Genomic DNA, 18,897 nt, shown 5'->3' with positions numbered 1-18,897 from the left:
ATAGCCGCCGCTGGGGTTGCTTTCGTTCTCGCGGCCTCCATTTTGGGCTCCCTGTGGCGTCCGCCATCTTGGGTGTGCCCAGGAACCGCCGCCATTTTGTGTGTGGCCGCATGGCCTGCCGCTAGTGCCAGAGGCCCATAACAGGCCGTTTTTCTCTATTCTGATTTATAGCCAGACTCCGGACTGCCTATATCTCTGCCCTTTTCGTTTTTTTCTATCCGGCCCTTCAGCTAACCAGGGTCAGTTGACTCTACAGCCCCTCCCCCAGCAGGCGAGGTAGCAGCTCCGCCATCCCCCTTCCCTGGTCCGTCCGGCAGGGGTAGCTGCCTGGCGTTCAAAGACTTGGCTGATTGGCTTCTGGGCTAGGCCCTGCTGTGCAACAACTCTCTATTAAATACAAAATCTTTTGATCAAAAGGGGGGGGTGAAACGTGCGCTGGGATCCCCGGCCTCTACGTAGACCGCATCCAGATGTGCAACCTTCGCGCATTACTTAAAATTACTTGTTGGTGGCCCCAGGGCCGATTGCCACTGCTAGAGGCCTACCTGCAGGCTGCATTGTTTTTGATTCCTGGGCAGATCCTCGGACTGCCCAAATCCTTACTCGTACCCTGCAATCCTGCCTTGGTACTCCTATAGATATAGGAGTCTACTGGCTCCACAGCCTCTCCCCAGCAAGGGAGGTAGCAGCTCTGTCATTCCCCTCCCCCGGTCCGCCCGGCAGGGACAGTTTTCTTGGTGTTCATTTCTGGCTAGTTGGCCTCTGGGCTAGGCCCTACTTCTCAACAATGTTGCTTCACACCTCTGTTGCCTCTGACTAAAGGGGGGTACGAAACGTGTACTGGGATTCCCGGCTTCTGCTTAGGCTGTATCCAGACCTGTTAATCACCTCACATTAATCATAAACTTTCTTCTTTTCTCCTCTCCAGATGGCAGATGACAATACATCCCGTGGCACTTCCCTGAAGGCCAAGGCTAAATCTCACCACCTGCGCAAACAAGCACAGGAAGCATCCAAAGCCTCTCAAAGGGATGCCCTTAGGCGACACAGGGCCCTTGAGAAGGAGATTGACAGACGCTCCAGAGAGTCAAGCTCTGTGCCTCTGGATCCTTCCACCTCAACCTCCACCCATCCTCCTCTCCCCTCCTCCCCTGCTTCTGCCTCTTCCTCACAGCCTGGACAGGTCCCTGAGGCCACCATACCTCCCACCGCTGTAGGTCTGCGCCCGGAGGAGCCTCACCCACCTCCCACGGTAGAAATCCCCGAAACCTTGAAACAAGCGATGGAGCTGGCCATCCGGCAGGGGATAGCGCAACAGATTCAGCAGCTGGCCGGTCTGGCCCCTCGGCCTGCAGCTCCCGAGGCTCAAGGTTCAGCGGCTTCGCACGGTCAGGTAGCTTTCCACGGGGACTTGACCTTGCCCTTGGAGATGGAGGAGATGGAGGCCCAGGAACCCGGGGACCCTACCCTCTTTGGGGACGAGGAGGATCTCGAATTGGGGTCTATCATAGACAGTGAGCTCCTCTCGGGAACAGGCCCCCTAGAAGGGAACATGTCGGAGGACGAGGGCCTCACTCCAGGCCAGCCTGCGTTTTTGGGGCTGTTTAAGCCGCACCTATTTAGGTCCCTCCTGTTCAAGGCCAGGAATACCTCGGGCCTGAACCCACCCCTCCCACCCAACCCAGCGGCATCGGGAGTTCCTCCCGATTCTATTTTCTCCCAGCCTGTGGTGGAAACCGAAGTGATTCCTGTCCCACCCATATTCTCTGACATGGTCTCAAGGCAGCTAGCCTCCTGGGGGCCCCTCCCCCCAACGCCCAGGACAAGCGGTTTTCAATCTGGAACCGCAGTTCTCTACCTTGCTCGACCCCCCGTGGGACGAGCCCGTAGTAGGTCTGGCTTCTCGCTCAACTCCCAGCGAGTCACTCGAGGCTCTCCAGCCCGAGGACAAACGAGCTGAACTGGCCCTGCGCTGCGCTCACCTCTCTGACGCCTGGGCAGTCAGGGCCTCCACTGCCGCGTCCTTTTTCATTAGAACCTCCATCAAGTGGCTCCAGCAGCTCAAGCAGCACGTTCCCGCAGCTAATCTCAGAGCGCACCAGGACATTGCTAAGATCCTGGCCGCGGCCGAGTTCTTGGCAGACGCCACCTTCCAGGCTGCAAAATTCTCCACCAGGGCCATTTCGTCCCAGGTCACTGCCCGTCGCCATCTCTGGCTCCGCCTCTGGCAAGCGGACGTAAAGAACAAGGCTAAGCTAGCATCAGCCCCCATCTCTGGGGGGAAGCTATTTGGACCGGTTCTCGATCCATTCCTGGCCGAGACCCGTAACAAACGCAAGTACCTCCCTTCCCTTTCTAGGAGGTCTGACTTCAGAGGTTCCTCTCCCTCTTCTCGCCAAGGTTCTTCCCGTTCCTCCTCTTTCCCCAGGTACTACCAATCCTCTCCCTACAGGCCTCCCGACCAATCGGAACCAGACAGGTCCGGAGGTACCTCTTCCAGGAAGCCCTCCCGGGGATCCGGGAGAGGTTCGTTCCGTCGGTCCCGATAATGCAGTCGCCCCCAGGTGGCTGCCCCCCCTCCAAAAGGGAAAAAAAAACGGGAAGAAGGAGAGCAAGGAAGCCAATCCTCTTCAGGCTTCTCGCCTAGTCAGGCTCTACTCTGACACTTAACCCCTGCAAAACCCCTTTCTCTTCAGCCTTGCCCAAACCGTCGGGGAAGCCTAATCCTCATATCTGCATTACCTCTCTATACCAAGACTCCCGGTAGGCCATACGGCTCCCGGACGCAGGCTCCTAGCCTGGAGCACTCTTGTCCTCCTGACCTTGCCCCAGGGCAACTGGCCGGCAACACATCTACCCCCACCCCATGTTAGCTGGGGTTCCTCTCTGGGCTCCCGGCCTTCCACAGCCTCATAATCCAGGTACACGGATCCCTCGCCCTGGTCCTCTCTACAACCCTCATTCCCAGCTGAGGCGGCCCTCGGTCAGCTGGCTCTTCAGCAGGGCCGACTGCCTCGCCCTGGGCGGAACCGGACCTGGTCCCCACCAGCACAGGCCACAGCTCAGGAACACTTCACGCCTCCCCTCCATCACTCTGACCTGGAGTTCTCTCAGGGGGGTTCCCACCAAGGGTCTATCCCATAGCACCCTAGGGCGTCACATCGCCATCCTCGCAACCGTGGCCTTCCCGTCATTGAGGGTTCCTTCCCTCAACCCCGGCTAGGTCTCCCTCAGGGAAGCTTCCCATCCTCGCCCCTGCCCGGGCTCCTTCGACCCGGGTCCCTAACAAGGTCCTGGCCGATCTTACCTAGTCTCCTTGCCCCACGGCCCCAGTAAGCATCTATTGGCATCCCCGGCAGGGCTACCTTCTAGACAGCCCCGCCTCCTTCATTAGGCCCTCTTGTTGAGACATTCCAACCTCCAAGGGGTTCTCCTGTCGGGCATGCCCTCCAGCGGGTCATCAGGGTTCCGGGAGAGGTTCCATTCCAGACGGGAGCCCGCCCACAGGACTAGCCAAGCTTTGGTATGTCCCAACCTGGACACTCGAGACAGCTCTATGGAAAAGGGGCGTTGGTTCTTACCTGATACGCTTCTTTTCGTAGAGCTGTAGAGAGTGTCCAGCCCCACCTATAGGCTGTCTGGTGGGAAACCTTGCTGTTCGACCGAGCGAACTAATATTTTTTTCCTGAGTAAGATGAGAACAGGGCCTTCCTTCTCGTCTTCGCAAAACTGGGGAGCGCCCGGAGGACCATGTGATGGTGAGAGGCGTTCCTCAATCTCAAGCTCAGCCTGTGAGAGCCGAGACTGGAGCTCCTCCCAACCTGGACACTCTCTACAGCTCTACGAAAAGAAGCGTATCAGGTAAGAACCAATGCCCCTTTTCTTTCTTTCTGAGATAAAACATTAACCTGGGACACCTGTAAGTTGCCCTGTCTTGGGACTGGCCATCAAAGCTTATCACTTTAAAGAATGCTAAGTATAATTCACAGCCATATTCTTACTGATATTTAAAAATGGATAGTTCCTGCAATAATCTAATATTGCAAAGTGACCTTTTGCTTCCAGGTATTTACACTCCACTTTAGCTCTTTGGTGCTTTTCCTCTCCACTGTCCTCACTGTCCATTCACCTCAAAGAATTATTTGAGGGAATTGTTATTCAACTATTCTTAGCACCATTTGTTTCGGAGTGCTCCAACTTAAGTTTCATATGATCTGTACCAACACTCCTACAAATATAAAAGAGTAAAACATTGCTATAAAAATAAGTAATTGAGGGATAATTCAAATCAGTCCACCAACAATTACAACTTGTTTTTCAACAACCTCAAAGAAACCTCAAAACAGTTTCCTGCTTTTGCTATAATGGAATAGAAATAACATTTGAACCAAACACCATTTATGATTATTTAACAGAAAGTAGCCTTAGAGACCTATAACTTTAAAAATATCATCAATGTCATCTTTCTGTTCAATGGCTTTTTCCTGTATGTGGGTAGGATGACTCTCTAACACTGCAGGGCCAGGAATGCCATCGTGGTTGCTTTCCTCAAAAATCTTTGTACCACTGGAGTCCAAAGTCCGAAATAGAAAGCACTGATTCAGGAAAGGAGATACCGTTCCCTTGAAGAGAGGACTCCCTCTAGGTACAGAAGTAGCCTGTGAAACACAGCTCTGCTTCCTTGACAGTCTACTATTTCGCTGGGGACTTCCTCTAAGAAATTGCATAGGTCTCTCTCTGCAAGTTTGGAGTGTAAGAAATTTACAGATAGTGGCTTTAATACATCCAAGTTTCCGTTGCAATCTGTAAAAGAAAAAAAGATTAGCAATTAAAGCAGCAAAGAGCAATTGTTTGATGTAACAGTTTGTAAAACCAACATTTTATTTTTCATAATCCAGTTCTTTCACATGTCAAAAGTTCTAGTGAGGGAAGAGTTTAATCGACTAATCAAAATCTGGAACAGGTTACAGAAGAAAGCCTAACACTATGGATGCAGATCCAACACGATTCATGCCATTTAATTTTATTAATATGAACACTGAAAAAGTTTCATCATTTCCATATTACAAATATGGAAATTACTTTTAGCATCCATCTGGGGATCAGAGAACCTATAATTCTCTAGATACAGGTTTTCAAACTTTCCAGGTCTCTGTGAATTATATGGGAAGAGACATGAACCCCAAAACACTTGGTGAAATGTGTTTCAGACAAGCAGACCGGTGGGTGACAACTAGAGGCGGACACCGCTGGTAGGCATCATGTCAGCCCTCCTTGGCAAGTCGGAACTGTACTCACAAATTACTTTACTCACGTTCGTCAGGCAAGGTAATAGTTTATTGGAAACGTTCCTCCAAACAGGCAACAAAAGCAAAATGCCATGTAAAGCCAGCGCTGAGAGCAACTGCCTCTCAGCGCTTTAAATATATACTTCCCACCCTTGCTAACTAACCTAACATCCGCCCTCCCAACTAATTCCCCACGCCTCCTTCCCGCAGGGCTAATCACAGCTATTCCTAACTTTCCTTCCTTCTTGCAATCTCACCCAACCAATAGCAGCACGCTCCTCCCACCCCACCCCACAGTATGCAGCTATCCTCATTGAAAACAGCATCGGTAAATCGCTATGGCTCCCACGTGTGCCGTCATGCCACCCTGTACTGTCCAAACAATTTCAGCAACACCAAGTCAGTCTCATAACTGAGATCCCAAGGCTCCAAAACAACCATTGCTTTTGCCAATCGAGCCAGCGACAAAGCGTTTACCCCCGTTGCCACTGTGATACAAGCCGCTTCCCAGCTGAAGCTCATTAACAAACGTAGCAGGCTGTCATTGTGTTGAGCTTCACCCTGGGAAAACATCCAGATCACTGAAGCCCAACACATCACAGATGATACCTAGGTAGATGGGGGCTATGGAGCATGGGAGGAGAGGTACTGCAGGCAAGCACTATGAAGTGGGTGATGTGGGCAAGCACTGTATCAGTACAGATAAGACACCCCCCCTACTGCTCAGGGGCTCCCCTCCCTGCAAAAGACAAGCAACTTGCAGGAGCAACGTGCAACCTCTGCCAGCTTTCCCACTGACTTTGCTTGTTGAAAGATGACATGGGAGGTTGCAAATGTCAATATATGACCACAGGGCACTGCAGTCCTTGTAATTGAGAGCTATTTGCCGTGTGCCCAAATCCCAATCATGTGACGATGGGGATGTTACAATAGCTACAATTTTGGGCATTGGTCATAAGACCCTTTCATTGAGTACCACCATAACTTTGAACAGTTGCTGACCAAGTGGTCACTAAGGAAGGACCATCTATATTTCAAGAGTACACAGAGCCTGTTTAGAAGGTATGGAAAGACAAGGACTACAAGCAATCTACACACCTGCAACCTTGGGCTTCCACATGCTGCAGCCTCTTGCTTTTTAAAAGCTTCATTCCTAAGAAGAAAGCCCCTGATCTAAATTTATTGTTTTTACACCAGACAACTGTCATTTTCAGTGTTTGAGACAGTTCTTCAAAGGAGTGCACTGCTTTAAACTTGGACACAAAAGAGTGAAGATGCTGAGATCTCAGGGCTTTAGAAGAAATAGATGTGATTTTCTTTGACTCGGGAAGCATATTACTGCATTTAGAATTCTGAAATAAAATAGTAAAAAATTAACACTGGAAAATATTTAATTAAAAAGCTAAGAGAGAACTTTAACACACAGTATCCTTGGCTAAAAAGTCTCAGTGTACATAAAAGAAAAGATACATTCGTCAAGAGTCAAGGATTACAAGATACGCAACACTTAATAATAGCCATAGGGTACAATAAAACAGGAGAGAGGAGCATTAGTTTTGTAATTGCCTTTAGCTGATCCAAAATAAATGTGGGATAAAATTGTTTTTCCTTCTGTTCAGTCATGTGTGATTCTTGGAGACAGCCCCAGTTTTCTTGATAAGGTTTTCAGAAGTAGTTTGCCATTGCTTCCTTCCCGGGCTGAGAGAAAGTGATTGGCCCAAGGTCACCCAGCTGGCTTATGCCTGAAGAACTGATGATCTCCCAGTTCTAATCTAATGTCTTAACTATTACATCAAATTGGCTATCAAATATAAATAAAGCCTACAAGAATAGAATGGAACAAACCTCCTGTGACACAGGATTAGGATATTTGCATAATGTCTTCAGATCAAACTCCAACTTCTCTGCAAGATCTAAAAGAAAAGGCACATGGAGATAAAACTAAAAACAGGTAAATAATATTAAATAACAATAGATTTAAATCAGTAAATCTGCTATGTCAGTCTGGCCACTTCAATCTTTCAGGATCAGTACACTTCGCAATATCTGTTTTTCACAAAACTGGCTTTTCACCCAGGCCTTTGCAGAGGGACAGTGAGACCCCTTGCTTTATTCTATCTTATCTGTCATGCCATATTTTAATAGTTCTATTTTGATTTTTTTAGTTGTAAGGGCACAGTTGTTAGGAATTGAACATGCAGGTTTAATAAATTATTATTTTGTACATTAGATAGTAATCTTCCAACTTAATACAAGATATAAAAGCATTAAAAATTGTATACCATGCTGTAATATAAGCATGAGTGACTGTTACTAATATTCAAATAAATTAAGCAGCCATTACTACCAGTACTCACCTTGGTTAGTTCTCTTTATCAAAACTGGTTTTCCAATATCGTAAGTATTTTGGCTACCTTTACTCTTTTTCTTCTTTTTTTTCCTGACTGCTGGAGGAACTGTTGCACTCAGATTCTGAGAGTGGGATACAGTTTTATGTACAGAAAACAATGTATTTATCCATCCAGTGGCAGCTTTCCTTTCTATAAATGCTTTAGGCATTTTCTTCTTAATCTCTAAATAACTGGTTTCCAGAAAATCATTTATTTCAGAAGGAAAGACAAATTCTTTAATATATGGCCTTTGGTGCATTTTTGCTACTTCTTGAAGCAATTCAAACAGATCCTTATATAACATACTAAGCTTCTGTAATACAGCTCCATAAAGAATCCTAGAATAATAAAGGAAAAACACAGAGATAGATGTAACTCTTGATATTGGCTAACATAATTCTGTGTTTGCTTCTGATTTTCACCAAGATCTCCAATTCAGTATCAGTTATTGACTAACAATAAACTTTGGCAATAAAATTAACAGTCATCCTGAAGAAAAAGTCAAAGAGGCTTGTCACTTGGAAGGGGTGAGTAGCTTCTAAATATTACAACAGTACCAGGATTTTTGAAAATGCTAGTTACTAGTGTAAGGATCTGAAATGCTATGAGCCTTACTTAAATAAAGCACATGCACACACGAAGCAGAATTCATGTTCATTAATCAAAAGCAAAGAAAGACAGATTGATAGAAGAATGAGTTAACTACTTTGGTCAGAATGTGTGGCAATTTTATTTATCCGAAACAAAGGAGATCCAGTTACCAGATAATGGAATAATTCTAACACAGTGAGAAAGACTACAGTTCCATCTTTGGAAAAAATGAACTCCAATGGTTGGGCAGTACATATGGTCCAAATCCATCTGTATACCGCTAAAAGTTTATTGGAATTAAGATATGCCACTAGACATTATTTTGCATTGAAGAAAGATCCCAAATTGAACATTCGGAAAAAGATATTTGCATATAAAACCCACTAGACATTAAGTAACCACAACTAGATCTACACTAATGGCACCTGCCATTTTTAGATTTCTTCCACACAAAACCAATTTGGGAAAAAGAAATAAAAGCGTATAAGTCAGTATGTTCCTTTTTCCCATCCCAACTGACAAAGCTCCAGAGTTTCTGAATATGCCATTTAATCTCCTTCATCCAGCATTTTTCCTGGATCTACCACAACAATAAATGCAGTTGGAACTTTATAAATTGCTGTGTGGTACAATACCCATTGGTATGCAACCCCAATCTAATTGGCAAGAAACTGGCTAAACAAAATGTTTATTATAAACATGTAAATGAAAAACTAAAAATAAAACAATAAAAATATTTAAGAGGCATACATACCATAACCGACTCAGCAACCCCAAAATCAAAGTATTGAACAATACATACTCTTCCAAACACAGATGTTTAACAATTAAACTGAGAAACAAATGGGTTAAGGCTGGATATTTGCCAAAAAAACCTAGATATCCAATTTAAATGTCTATTTTACAGGCACAGTTACTAAATTATGATGCCAGTGAACTGCAAAAACTTAAGACCATAACCAGTAATGAACAAGATATTAACAACTGTATAAATAGTTTTTGGGAAGGATACGTAAATGCTCTACAACAACATTCAAGTAAACGTAGTATAAGCTTGCAACTACCCAGTATCTTCACCAGAACAACTTCTATTACAGGCTGGCTAGGCACCAAGGACTCCTCAGAATTTTCAGATTTCTGTTTTCTATTTAAAATAAATAGAGAAGAAAATGTATATATTCTTGAATGCTATTGTCTCCTGCTTTGTCACAAGCTGATATGGTAACTAATAGTAACTAATGCCATTAACACAGATTATGCAATACAACTCTGTCTGCAACTCTTTAAATCAAATGAGTTTTTTCTGAATCACATGGTAGCTGCAGGTGATAGTCACACTGTACCAGAAGTCTTCAACTTATGACAATTGAACTCCAAATTTCTGTTGCTAAGTGAGACAGCTAAGTGAGTTTTGCTCCATTTTACAATCTGTCTTGCCATAATTGTTAAGTAAATGACTGCACTTGTTAAGTTAGTAATATGGTTGTAAGTACATCTGGCTTCCCTGTTGACTTTGCTTGTCAGAAGACAGCAAAAGGTGATCACATGATTCTGGGACACTGCAACTGTCATAGATATAAACCAGTTATCAAGCACCTGAATTTTGATCCTGTGGCCATGGGGATCCTGCAAGTCATTAAGTTTGAAAAATGGTCATCAGTTACTTTTTTCAGTACCATTGTTAACCTCAGTCATTAAAAAAAAGGTTGTAAGTTGAGTAGTTTAGTTTTAGTTTAGTTTACTTTATTGTCACTGTACCTTGTACAACAAAATCAAACACCATCTTCAGTGCATATCATGACCATAAAAATAAACACAAACACACATCCTTCACCCTCCACACATTGAACTGAAAATCCCCGGCACTGCACAAATACTGCACTATATAGCAGAATTCAAAAGAGCTACTGCCCTGGGATAGAAGCTGTTTTCAGCCTATCTGTCCTTGTTTTTATTATTCTGTAGCGTCTGCCAGATGGTAATAATTCAAAAAAAGGGTTCCCAGGATGAGATGGATCTTTGAGAATGTTTTGAACTTTCTTAAGGAAGTGGGAGCTATAAAGCTCTTCCAAAGAGGGGAGAGGGCAACCAATGATCTTCTGGGCAATGATGTTAACCCTCTGGAGTGCTTTTCTACCTGCCACTGTGCAATTGGCAAACCATACAGAAGTGCAGTAAGTTAAAATACTCTCTGTGGTGTAGCAGTAGAAGGTCACCAGCAGTTTTTCATTCAGTTGTTGTTTTCTGAGAAGTCTCAGGTAGTATAATTTCTGCTGGGCCCTTTTGACCAGGGCTGCAATGTGAGCACCCCAGGTCAGGTCCTCTTTTATGGTAACAACCAGAAACTTAAAACTGGCAACTTGCTCCACTCAGTCTCCATTGATAAGCAAGGGCTGGATGTCTGATCTGTTCCTTCTATAGTCCACTATAAGCTCCTTGGTCTTATTAGTGTTGAGGACCAAGTTATTGTCTCCACACCACAAAAGCAACCGGTCCACCTCATATTGATAGTCAGACTCATCCTACTACCTGTATTGGGAAAAGCCGCTTTAAGGAATTCCAGATGAGTGTGGTGTTTGTACTCTGTGAAGAAGCTAACCTTCTCCTGTTTGCTGGAGTTTGCAAACTCTGGATGGACTGCCTTCCCCTTGCTTGCTGGGTGGGAAGGCAGCTGGAGGCTTGCAAGCTTCAGATAGCTTATTGTCTTTTGCTTGCTGGGTGGAAAGGAAGCTGAAGGACTATGGGGACCCCAGAGAAAAGTGGAAGTAGCCTTGAGAGAGGTTCAGGGCAGGCAATCTGAATAGGCCACCCAGGGCCTCACCCAAGGCATTCTGTGCTCTGTTTAACAATTCTCATTTTCATTTAATGGTTACATCAGGAAGAGTAGAGAGTAGGGTTATGTGTTGCTTAACAACTATTGTGACATGTACCCATCAGTCATATTTTAAGGACGACCGGTATTAATAAAACTATCAAAACATGGACATGCTAGCAAGCTACTTACATGAGGCCCATCTGAGTAATTTTTTGAATCGACTTTTCCAGATTCATTAAATTTAAACGTTTCAAGCACTGTTCTACCTGAAATTATGAAGGGAAAAAATATTGCTTACTGGTCCATATGAAAAAGCAAGCAAATTGATAGCATTCTTATTTACAATAAATATGCTTAGCTCTAGATGTAAAAGAATCATTTTTTCATAACTCATATTCTTATAACCAGATTCTTCATATGCACTGTGTCTCCAGCATATATACTTGTAAGCACTCCTTACTCGTTCAAAATTAAGTTTCAATGTAGTGTATGTTTCAATAAATGAACAGAAATAATCTACATGTCCCCAAAATTAAGCAAACTTTCTGCAGAACCGAATGCATTCTATTTATCTGAAATGATTTACAGATTCAAAATAAAACATAGTAGATGCAAAATCCTTAGTCACGGTTATATAACTCTCATGACAAAAATATAAGCTTCTAGCTAAGTCTTTTTTAATATTGTATTTTGATTTTTTTTCACTCTTCCTTGAAGAATTCCTCTACCAAAGATGACACAATGGGCAAATTCAGCATTTTTTTTATTATGGAAGGCCTTATTCCATAAAGTAGAATTGCTGGATGCCACATGAGTGATTCCTACAGATTAAAAAGATTTAATCAAAATTTCCAAAAAAGTCAACATTCTACCAACCTGTTTAAGACTCCCATATGCCTTTTGATGGATCATCTGATAATGGTAATTATAAATGATTGAATGCAGAAGGCTCTGTTCTGCAACCAGCATTTTGCTGTTCAACATGCTGTCAACAGCCCAACACTTCTTCAAAACAGCTGAAAGGCATCTCACTAGAAAATATAAACACATGCATCCATAGGAAGATGCAAAAATTCACTCAATAAACCAGTAACAAAGTAAGCTCTCAAATTCCAGTATCAGTTCAGTGGTCACCATACCTCTCTTTAATATAAATTTAATATATATCCCTTTAAAAAAATCATCTGAGTACAAATAAACATTAACAACAATAAAACTTTGGGAAACATAGATTTATTGTAACATTGTACAACTAAAAAGTTATTTCCATCTCCCCTGCATATTCTGTCTATCTCTTCAAGAGAGGTACACATGATGGTTTGGGAAACCCAGAGTGAGTTGTCTGCAGCAGATTAGCAAAGAAGTTGTAGTATGAATTATACAGAAATTTTTCCGTTCAGCAATTCATTTGTATTTTGTCCACGATCTTCTCTCCATACTTCCTGACATGGAATACCAGATACTAGTGGCATATATAACTGCTGTTTTTTGCATGGCATGTTTATGCATGTTTAATTAAACCATGGTTTATTCAATGAATCCAGTTTTCTGGGTTTGCGTTACAGTGAACAATATCACCAAAAGCTGACTTCATGCAATACAACAGTAGTCTTAGGTTTCTTTTTTCTGAATTATACATGTTCACAACTTTATCCCTCAAGTCCAGCTTAATCAATTAACCCCATATTAATCGACAGTTTGAAAAAACTAAGAGCATTAAGTTATCCAAGTTAAACACTTCTAAGCCACAACTGGTTTAACATTGAGAGAAGATGATGTTTCCAGTAAAATCAATCAGAAACAAATCACAATCCTACATAGGCAAAAATGTACGATTTTGTTAGCGGGACGAGCTATCTCGCGTATGTTATATAGGCTCAAGATCAAATCTGCTGGATAATAATTTAGTCCCGTTACCCAAAAGTCTGTCAGTTAAACGACATTTTCTAAATAAATAAATTTTTAAAAAAGAACAGGCAGCAAAGTCCGCAGCACGCGTACTTTTATCTAACACTCAAATTTAACGCGGAATGCAAAGATGTTCCGCTTTATCATCCAGAGAGCCTCGTTCCGCATTCAAATCTCTCCATTAACCTGAAGCATGTTCAGCCGGCACGACTTCGGCCGAATTACAAGCAGGCCAAGGCACGTCCCACCGGTTCCACACCGCCTCCCCGGCTCCGAAAGCCGCCATCTTGCCTGGCGGAGAATCCCGAATTAAGAGATATCACCGGAAGGAGGACTGACGGACGACACCCCCACTCCCCGCCATAGGACGAAGTAGAACAAAAGAGGAGAGTCCTTTAAACGTCTCGCCTTCTGATTCGCTATTCCGTCGGAGAGGCGGGACTTGGAAGCGCGCTTTAGTTTGATCCATAGGGAAAGCTTCTGATGGCGTATTCAGAAGTCCCCAAACTTGACACCTTTAAGACTTGTGAACTATGCTGGCTGGATAATTCTGAGAGTTGAAGTCCACAAGTCTTAAAGTTGCTAAGTTTGGGGATCCTTGGCGTATTTTCTCTTCGTTTCACGCTCGCCATTTTCCTCTGTCGAAGTATTTCCATTGATAGCTTTAAGGCGTGTGGACTTCAATTCCCCCAAAATATCAAGAGTGAAAAATACTGCTCTGTTGATTGGTGGTGTAGGAATTGTAACGATCACTAGATAACAACAAAGAGATGCAGTAAAGTAATGCTTTGCTGCCAGCCGAGATGTTTTGCATCCAGATATTTGCAACTCACAGAGCCCGAGAATAGTATTGCTGTGCATGTATTTGATTTTTCTAAAAAGGGCACCTTTCAGTTCCTTTAATCGGAGCATAGCAATTACTGCTTAGTTTAATTTTACTCTTCACTGCATACTTAAGGTTTAGCTTCAACAGTACAGTGGTAAAGGAACAATAGTTATATCATAAACTGATACAGAATAATTTTGAAAGAAAAAATTAGGAAAACCTTCATTAACAGGTACAGAGAGAAATTAAAGTAGATGTATTTATGTACAAATCATATTGGAGAAAGAGAATCATCTTTCCACAGTATTTCTCCAAAGTGTAATGACTGCGGTTCCCATTATCCTAGAGCTGATTGTGTACGATGCGACATAAAATATGAGATCTCTGGAAAGTGCCAAATAGAAGCTGGCTCACAGAGCAAACAATAAGGATATTGAAATTTGGCATCAATTTTGGGAGATTAAAACATACATTCAATATGTAATCTACAAAAAAAAAAATGCTGCTCTATTTTGCTTTGTTTCTTTTAAATTTATTACAGAAAAGACCATCACAATTCCTCTCTGAAAGTAAATACACTACAGAGGTTGCAATCTGAGATTCCTTTTGAAATTACAAATCTTTCCCTTCCCACAGCATCTGCTATTTAATTCAAACATGAACTCTGAACATCTTTCCTTGGCTGTCCTGCTAAGTCTTTAAGAGCTTTATGGACCAAATTTTAATAGAAACCACTGTAGCAGCATGTCCATTATCCTAAAGATTCAAAGTGTATCAATAAAATCAAGGAAACAAGGCAATAACCAAATTCCCACACTTCCATGGGAATGAAGAAGTGAGCTAACCATTACCATACTTCCTCCACAATGCCTCCTTCCACTTTTGTTCCAGTTCTCTTCCACTTCTCTGAATCCTAGCAGCCAAAAAATTGTTGCCAGGTCAGGGAAACAGATCCACCGGTATAAGGCCAATATAAATATGGGCAGAACTATTTCCCTTGACTTCATCTTCCCCAGCACCATCACAAAAATGTTGGAAATTGTATGGCAAGGCGTGTTTAGATAACAGAGAAATGTTACTTTAAACTGAAACAGCTTAATCCAAATCTAAGATCTCTTTACAATAGGCTGAGGATGAGATATTCTATACCATTATGAATTTCACCTGGTTTTCTACCTGCCTCCTTATGTGGTCTTTGCTGAGTTGCTTTTAAAGTTCTTTTCTGTCATTTTTTTAAAAAATTAAGTAAACCTTTTATTATAATTATAGCTGTGATTTTGATACTATGACATTTTTTGCTTCAACAATAATTTCTTAAACACTTAAGAAATTTCTTAATGTATTATCATGGGTGTTGAACCAGTTTGTTGAATAAATTGCAATTAGTGTAAACAAATAGGCTAATATATAAATAATTATTTATTTAATATAAATTTCTGTAACATTTTAAGTTACAAAGAAATATGGGATGTTTGAAATTAGATTACAAGTATGTATGCAAATTAATGTTAAGAAATTTCAGGTGTTGGATAAAGGTGGATTTTATCAAAACTAAACTTATTTTAATAAACATTTTCGTAAGATATATTCAGCTATCAATTCTCCTATGGGGAAACTGTTGCAGAGATCTAAGGTATTATAAATAAACTGACCTTGATTTTTTATCTAGGCAAAATTAATACTGTATAGAGATAAAGCAGTTACTTCTCCTTTAAGACACATCCACATTTTCTCTAAACAACTGAACCTGAAAAGACCATATCAAAGGATATAAATTAGACACATAAAAGTACTTGTTGAGTTGTAAAGATTTCACAGGAAGAGCTGAAGAAAGGACAAAGCCAGCAATTACAATGGTTAATACAAAGGATATAACTAAGGTCTCTCTAGCTCAGTTTCTCAGATTTTATAAACAGCCCATAAGTGAAGAACAAGCCTGGGCTATTTGCTTTCACTGTTGTTGTAAAATGAATGACACATTAGCTCAAGGACTGGATTCTGCAGTACAAATGAAGATTCCAGATATTGATGAGCTCTATATTCATTCTGACGGTAGTATATCTTTCACTACCAAACATAACTATGGTAAGAAATTACAATTACTAAAGTTACTCTTTCCACCTACAAGTATGTGTTTCTATAATTTATGTCCCTTAATATTTCAATGTATTATGAGTTACCTTAATATGTTATTTTTAATGCACTTACCTGGAAACAATCCTACTCACCATATGTGATTTGTGAATAAATAATGGGAAATAGAATAAGTCCTAGAATTTAAGATCATTGCAAATGTTTCTTTGTGAGTACAGACTATGAAAATTTAATGTATTTATATCATCTAAATTGATTTATTTTCCTTTCTAAAGATTTCCAAAATCTAATAACATTTAATTGTTAATAGTACTAAAGAAAAATTAATGTATTTATAATAGAGAAAAAATGCTTACTAAATACAAACAACTCCTGTTAATTCAGATTTGAGTATTTGATTTTAATATAATCAAGGCAGCAGTTTGTACCAATAGTTCTACATTCATATTTGTTGATAATGACAAGCTATTGTTTGAAGGATACTACTGAGTTACAGCAGGAGAGATAAAAGTATTTTAAAAACCTTAATTTTCATTTCATTTCTTAAAATGATAGTGTCTGATAATTTTTTCCCTTTTGAAAAATACCTCTAGAAGTTTTATATAGTGTATTAAATCATAGGAACAAATTATACTGGTTATGTTATATAACAACTTTAATAAAACACTGGGGTATGTACTATATGTTGAAACATTGAAAGTCTATCACACTTAAAAGCTAGAAAAATGTATATATTCTGATCATGTATTTATGCTGATTTATAGAAATTATTATAGAAATATACAGTAGTACACCTTCCCATAATAACTAGAGAATATATGCCTATCTGATCTGCTGGCCAAGTAGATTCAACATCTCTGTTCTGAGGTCTGTCTTTAAACTAGACTCTATAAACAGAAGATAGTCCTATAAAATGCGTGACTACCTTCATCCAAGACTTTTTAAAAACATGATAATCCTATATATCAGCCTACTTCAGCCTAAGTTTTCCAGATTTATTTCACTACTATCACGTACCAGCAATATGACCATGAAGGGAGAAAGCAGGCTAAAAAAGGATGCTTCTACAGGAAATAATGAATGATGATATTGTAGTATTTCCTCCCTTCCCCATATGCCATTTGACAAAAGAAAGGTGATTTCCCATGTATCCATAGTGGAATATTTTGATTAACAACTGGGGTTATGATCCACAGAGTGCTTTTCAGCTGTCCTTACTTGACAAGTTTTTTTAAAAAATAACCAGGAGTCAATATATTATCAATATCTTCCAGGGTCACCCTGAATATGCAAATTAAATTTAAACTGAAATTGATTAAAACATTTGTTTCAGATGGTCACATAAATCAACAGCCAAGAGAGATTTTAGAAGATAAGGTAAGATTATGGTGCTTGACACAATTGATGGCATACTCTTGATATTAGCAAAATAAATCTATACATAGTAGTGACTATATTAGGTTTGGCTCTTAGATAGTTCATTTCTCTTGGATGGTATTTCATTCTTGTAACTATGAATTAAAATCTGGAATTTTCATGGACTTATCTTCATTAGTAATGGCCCATGTAGTCTTCTGGCAAAAGACCTAATGGAATAGCTAAAGCTGAGGATATTTCCACATCCATAATGTTTCCACTTCTCTATTTTTATAAAGTTGATGATAATCATTGTTATGTTTATCATCCTCAAATCCAAAAAATACCATCTGATCAGCACCCTATCGATACTTATTACTACTGGTGAATAAAATTCCCTACCCTTCATCCTATGCATCCTTTTACTCTTTTTCTCCCATCATTTTGATCATAAAACATTTTTCAAGAGCCATGGTGCTTAGAATGCAATATTGCAGGCTAACTCTGCCTACTGTTAGGAGTTTGATCCTAACCAGCTCAAGGTTGACTCAGCCTTCCATCATTCCGAGGCTGGTAAAATGAGGACCCTGATCAGTGGTGGAATTCAAAATTTTTTACTACTGGTTCTGTGGGCATTGCTTTAGTGGGCATGACAGGGGAAGGAAGCTGTAAAATCTCCAGTCAAAGGTAGTATTTGCCGGTTGTTCGAACTACTTAAAATTTCCACTACTGGTTCTCCAGAACTGGTCAGAACCTGCTGAATACCACCTCTGACCCAGACTGTTGGGGGAAATATGCTGATTCTGTAAACCACTTATACAGTGCTGTAAAACACTATGAAGTGGCATATAAGTCTAAGTGCTATTGCTACTGCATGCAGCATAGAAGCCTGTTAGTTGGTAGAAGGAAAAACTGTCAAGCAATCATGTTATTATTATTCTGTTGCACTTTAAAAAATAGCAATAGAAACATACATTATTAGAAGAGTGGGAAAGACGCTAAATTGAAACCAGGAGCTGGGAAGTGGAATCAATCAAAAGCTCTTGCCAACTGAAAAACTGACTTGCCACATAGCTTCAGCCTTGAAAAAGAGCTACTTTTGCTTTGATTTCAGATATGTCACAGCAGATTCAGGGAAAAAACTCTTCATTCTCAAGTCTAGCTCATATTTTTATAATTGCACAGATCTAGAACTAATTCTGAATTATCACAAAGTGCTCATGAAGAGGTACATAAGAGTTCAGTCAATGATTTCGTACATAGGTTATCTCAAGACTGGATTATTGTTAACAAGGTATGTAAGGGTCTGTTCTTGAAATGATTTCAGAAGAGGCAGACTGTTCAAGGCAATTCCATTATTTATATTGAACACTTGGGCTAGTGGCACTGTACCTGCTGCTTAATTTTTTTTTGAATATCTTCAGGACATTATTATTGGCTTACAAGACAGCTTGGAAATAGGGACACAAAAAAACTTCCTCCTAGTTTAACCTTAATGTGTGGCTGATGATACTTTTTGGCAATGAACTCTATGGGGATCTCAGTGAAATAGTTTTCTCCCCCAGTTGATATCAGGATATCCCCATGCTCTACAACCTTTTTGTAGTTTTAATATTGCCAGCTGCCTCA

At 41.0% G+C, this 18,897-nt stretch overlaps 2 protein-coding genes across 4 annotated transcripts in view; one reads left to right on the top strand and one right to left on the bottom strand.

The window, feature by feature from the left end:
• Positions 1-3,862: 3,862 nt before the first annotated feature.
• Positions 3,863-13,316, bottom strand: RMP64 (ribonuclease MRP subunit p64). 3 transcript variants are annotated; one of them, XM_026708756.2, is made up of 9 exons: positions 13,179-13,316; positions 11,961-12,115; positions 11,274-11,350; positions 9,282-9,413; positions 9,024-9,101; positions 7,646-8,016; positions 7,134-7,201; positions 6,387-6,640; positions 3,863-4,803 (listed from the first exon to the last, which is right to left on the bottom strand). In XM_026708756.2, exons 1-9 carry the CDS (start codon positions 13,276-13,278, stop codon positions 4,425-4,427), a joined length of 1,614 nt encoding a protein of 537 aa, XP_026564541.1. In that variant the 5' UTR covers positions 13,279-13,316; the 3' UTR covers positions 3,863-4,424. The 3 variants fall into 3 exon arrangements, with proteins under 3 accessions (XP_026564541.1, XP_087793428.1, XP_087793429.1); XM_087937302.1 differs by having other exon boundaries at positions 13,086-13,308; XM_087937303.1 differs by lacking the exons at positions 9,024-9,101; positions 9,282-9,413.
• Positions 8,508-18,897, top strand: part of LOC113441643 (uncharacterized) — a 28,812-nt gene continuing 18,422 nt past the window's right edge. Inside the window, exons 1-3 of the mRNA XM_026708757.2 lie at positions 8,508-8,518; positions 15,653-15,903; positions 17,246-17,289. The gene's annotated coding sequence lies outside the window, so the exon portion shown is untranslated. The remainder of the gene's footprint in view (positions 8,519-15,652; positions 15,904-17,245; positions 17,290-18,897) is intronic.

This window comes from Pseudonaja textilis, chromosome 7 (genome assembly GCF_049901715.1).
Source record: "Pseudonaja textilis isolate UNSWEBS1 chromosome 7, rPseTex1.2, whole genome shotgun sequence".
NCBI classification, from domain to species: domain Eukaryota; kingdom Metazoa; phylum Chordata; class Lepidosauria; order Squamata; family Elapidae; genus Pseudonaja; species Pseudonaja textilis.
This window is presented reverse-complemented; position numbering and strand designations above follow the sequence as displayed.